This window comes from Olea europaea, unplaced genomic scaffold (assembly GCF_002742605.1).
Source record: "Olea europaea var. sylvestris unplaced genomic scaffold, O_europaea_v1 scaffold4479, whole genome shotgun sequence".
Lineage (NCBI taxonomy): Eukaryota > Viridiplantae > Streptophyta > Magnoliopsida > Lamiales > Oleaceae > Olea > Olea europaea.
This window is the reverse complement of record NW_019262786.1, coordinates 7,914-10,797: the sequence shown is the minus strand read 5'-3', so window position 1 is coordinate 10,797 and position 2,884 is coordinate 7,914. Positions and strand designations below refer to the sequence as shown.

The following is a 2,884-nucleotide window of genomic DNA, read 5'->3' as shown; positions in this document are numbered from 1 at the left end:
GAGGGGGGGGGGGGGGGGGGGGGGGGGGGCAATCTCAACTGTCATTTTATTCAGCATAGCAAACTTGGTTCATTCATTCAACAGCCAGTGGAACAGCTTCAGCCTGAAAAACACAAGAAAAACTCTCTAGTTTTCGAGATTTGAAATGCTTACTGCAAGAATTCACTTGAGCAAGAAATGGAACTCACCAACTTGCGATACTTGAGTGCGTAAAACATTTCAAGGTAGCGCCTGATCTCAAGACGATCAAGCTTAGAGACGTATTTCCAGAATCCGTAAACTCCAGCAAGTGTCAATAGCCTATCTGAGTAAATTTGCCAGGTGAACCTGTATAACAGGGGCAAGAATAAGATCAATTGATGATAAGATTTTCTTCATCGAATCTTGAAAAAACAGAGTTGCGAGTTGTTTACTTCTCCTGGATGCGTTTGAGGCCGCCCATTGAGATGGTTTCCCAATGAGAAGGGTCCTTCTTGGACTTCTCGAAGAAATTGACGAGGAGATCAGCAACTTGTTCGCCATGGTACGGATCAATATGGAAACCCGACTTTCCATGGATGATGATCTCAGCTGGACCACCATGGATCGTTGCAAAAGTAGGCAAACCACAGGTCATGGCCTCAACAACAGTCAAACCAAAGGCCTCATAGAATGCCGGTTGCACAAACGCGCCTCTGGTATCAGCAATGTAACGGTAGAGTTCCCCATTTCTCACACGGTTCATCTGTGAAGAAATCCACCTGAATTGGCCATTCAAATTGTAGGTTTCAATAAGGCTGTACATTTTCTTCATTTCTGCCTGCTCTTCCAAATCTTTGGATTCTTTTCTTCTGTCACCACCAACTACAACAAGATTAACCAATTCTCTAAGCTTCGGGCTCTTGGCATACCATTCAACAAGTCCTGTTAAGTTTTTCACGCGATCCAATCTTGCCATGGTAAATAAAATCGGCTTCTTCTTGTCTTTTAGCACGCATCTGCAATGTAGAAAGGTAACAATAAGAACTCGCGCCCAATTATGAATGAAAGAATTTAGTAGAAAGTAGAGTAGAGATTAAAAAGGAAAAAAAAAAAGAAAAAAACTTACAAATGCTCCTCATTCTCAACCTCACTATAAAGAAGCTCTTCAATTTCAGGATGGAGTGCTGTGAGTCTTTTTTCTTTCTCCGTATATGGGAAATATAGGTTTGTATCGGCTCCTGGAGAGACGATATTGAATTTGGGGTCGAACACATTAATCCCATGAACAACTCGGTAGAGTCCAGGCATTGTGAATGCCATATGGCTCTCATACTGCCCAACGGTGTCCTTGCTGAAACATGAAAGCTTTGAAATTTAATCTCACAGAAAATCAAAGAGCAATTTTGATCAAGAACACCCAAATGAACTACCTTCCAGCTATCTCTTGGAATGTGCTAGTGATGATGAAATCAGTATGATTCATTGCAATAAGATCAGCAGTAAACTGACACGAGAAGTGATACTTTTCATCAAAATTTTTCAAATAGATGTCAGAGTCTGGATATTTCGTTTTCTCCAATGCATGAGCAATGGTACACTGCAAATGATAGCAAAAATGATTAGTCCCCTGCTTGTGGATTGAAACAAATACAGTCAAAATACAAGAGGAAAATTGGGGATACCTGTGTTACACCTAACTTGTGAGCCAGCAAGGAGGCTGCTAGGTTACCCTCACTATAGTTTCCAATAATCAAATCTGGTTTTGCCTGCAACTCTGCGGTGATTTCTTTTGCAACATCCTAAGGATACAGAAGTTTAAAGACGATTAAATTTAGCAATGAACATAAACGAAGGATGCGAAGAGAGCGTAATAGTCTCACCTCAGTGAAAGTCTCCATGTATGGCCAAACCTCAAATCTCGAGATCCATTTGCGAACAATTCCCTTCTCAGTTCTAAAGGGGACTCGAATTATATGTGAATGCTCAGTTCCAAATACTTTCTCAAGCCGTTGGCCACAAGTGGTTCCAACTGCATCTGGGAGCAATCTAGTCACCTATATGCCACAGCAAAATGAAATGTTAAAGAGTAAGAAACTAAAGAAAACTCAAGAATCTTTTTGTGGCGTATGAAGTTGTGAGAATTCTAACAATGAGAATGCGTGGGGTGATGTCAAGTCCTTGAGCCTTTATACGTTTAAGCATCTCGCGCTCTAAGGCAGGAACTTGATCCAAAATATACACAACCTGCAAATTAAGAAAAGAAAGACTTTGCCATTTGAAGCACTGTAATTCAATCAGGATGAAAATCAGGGGTCAGTTTTAAGGACGTACCTGGCCACCAGTGTCGGGATATCCTAACACATTTTCTTGAGCAAAGTAACCGTGTGGAGAAAGGATAACAACGTTGAAAACCATAGGGATTTTCCCAAGGAAATTCTCGAGTGTGCACGAGTCAGGGGCTTCAAGAAGGTCAAGAAGCATAGAGATCATTTCTGATACCCGCTCGGCTTTATCACCCCAGCCCCTTTCCAATCCGATCTCTTGGAATTTGTGCTCAAAGACCGAGTATGGTGTCTCAGGAGGAAGTGTTGAGAGATACTCCTCTGCCTTTCTCAGAACAGACTGTAGGGAATTTAGATTCTGTATTCTGTTATTCACCATTATTGTCTACACAAGAAAATCAAGTGATCAAACTGATGCTCACTCAAACTTTATTCTTATTCAGTCAATTCGTAGCAACGAAAAAAATAAGGAGCCGAGCTATTACCGTTCCCTTGTAGTGGTGCATTCTGAGGAAATCGAGAAGAGGAGTCATACTGTCCCTGTCATGAAACATTTTTGCAGAGAGGTGCCTATTAAGGAACTCAACTCCATTGCCAATGGACTTGGTGAGGGTCGGCTTGGGAAAAGATGCAGTAAATGG

The 2,884-nt window shown here is 41.5% G+C and overlaps 1 protein-coding gene across 1 annotated transcript; it reads right to left on the bottom strand.

Annotated features, from left to right (window-relative positions):
• Window positions 1–49: 49 nt before the first annotated feature.
• Window positions 50–2,881, bottom strand: LOC111388038 (sucrose synthase-like; the record flags this gene model as incomplete). Its single annotated transcript, XM_023012696.1, has 10 exons — window positions 50–103; window positions 189–327; window positions 414–977; window positions 1,088–1,312; window positions 1,392–1,558; window positions 1,644–1,760; window positions 1,842–2,015; window positions 2,110–2,205; window positions 2,293–2,628; window positions 2,729–2,881. Coding segments are annotated over 10 exons (2,001 nt in total), but the record flags the coding sequence as incomplete, so codon positions are not given.
• Window positions 2,882–2,884: the final 3 nt, after the last annotated feature.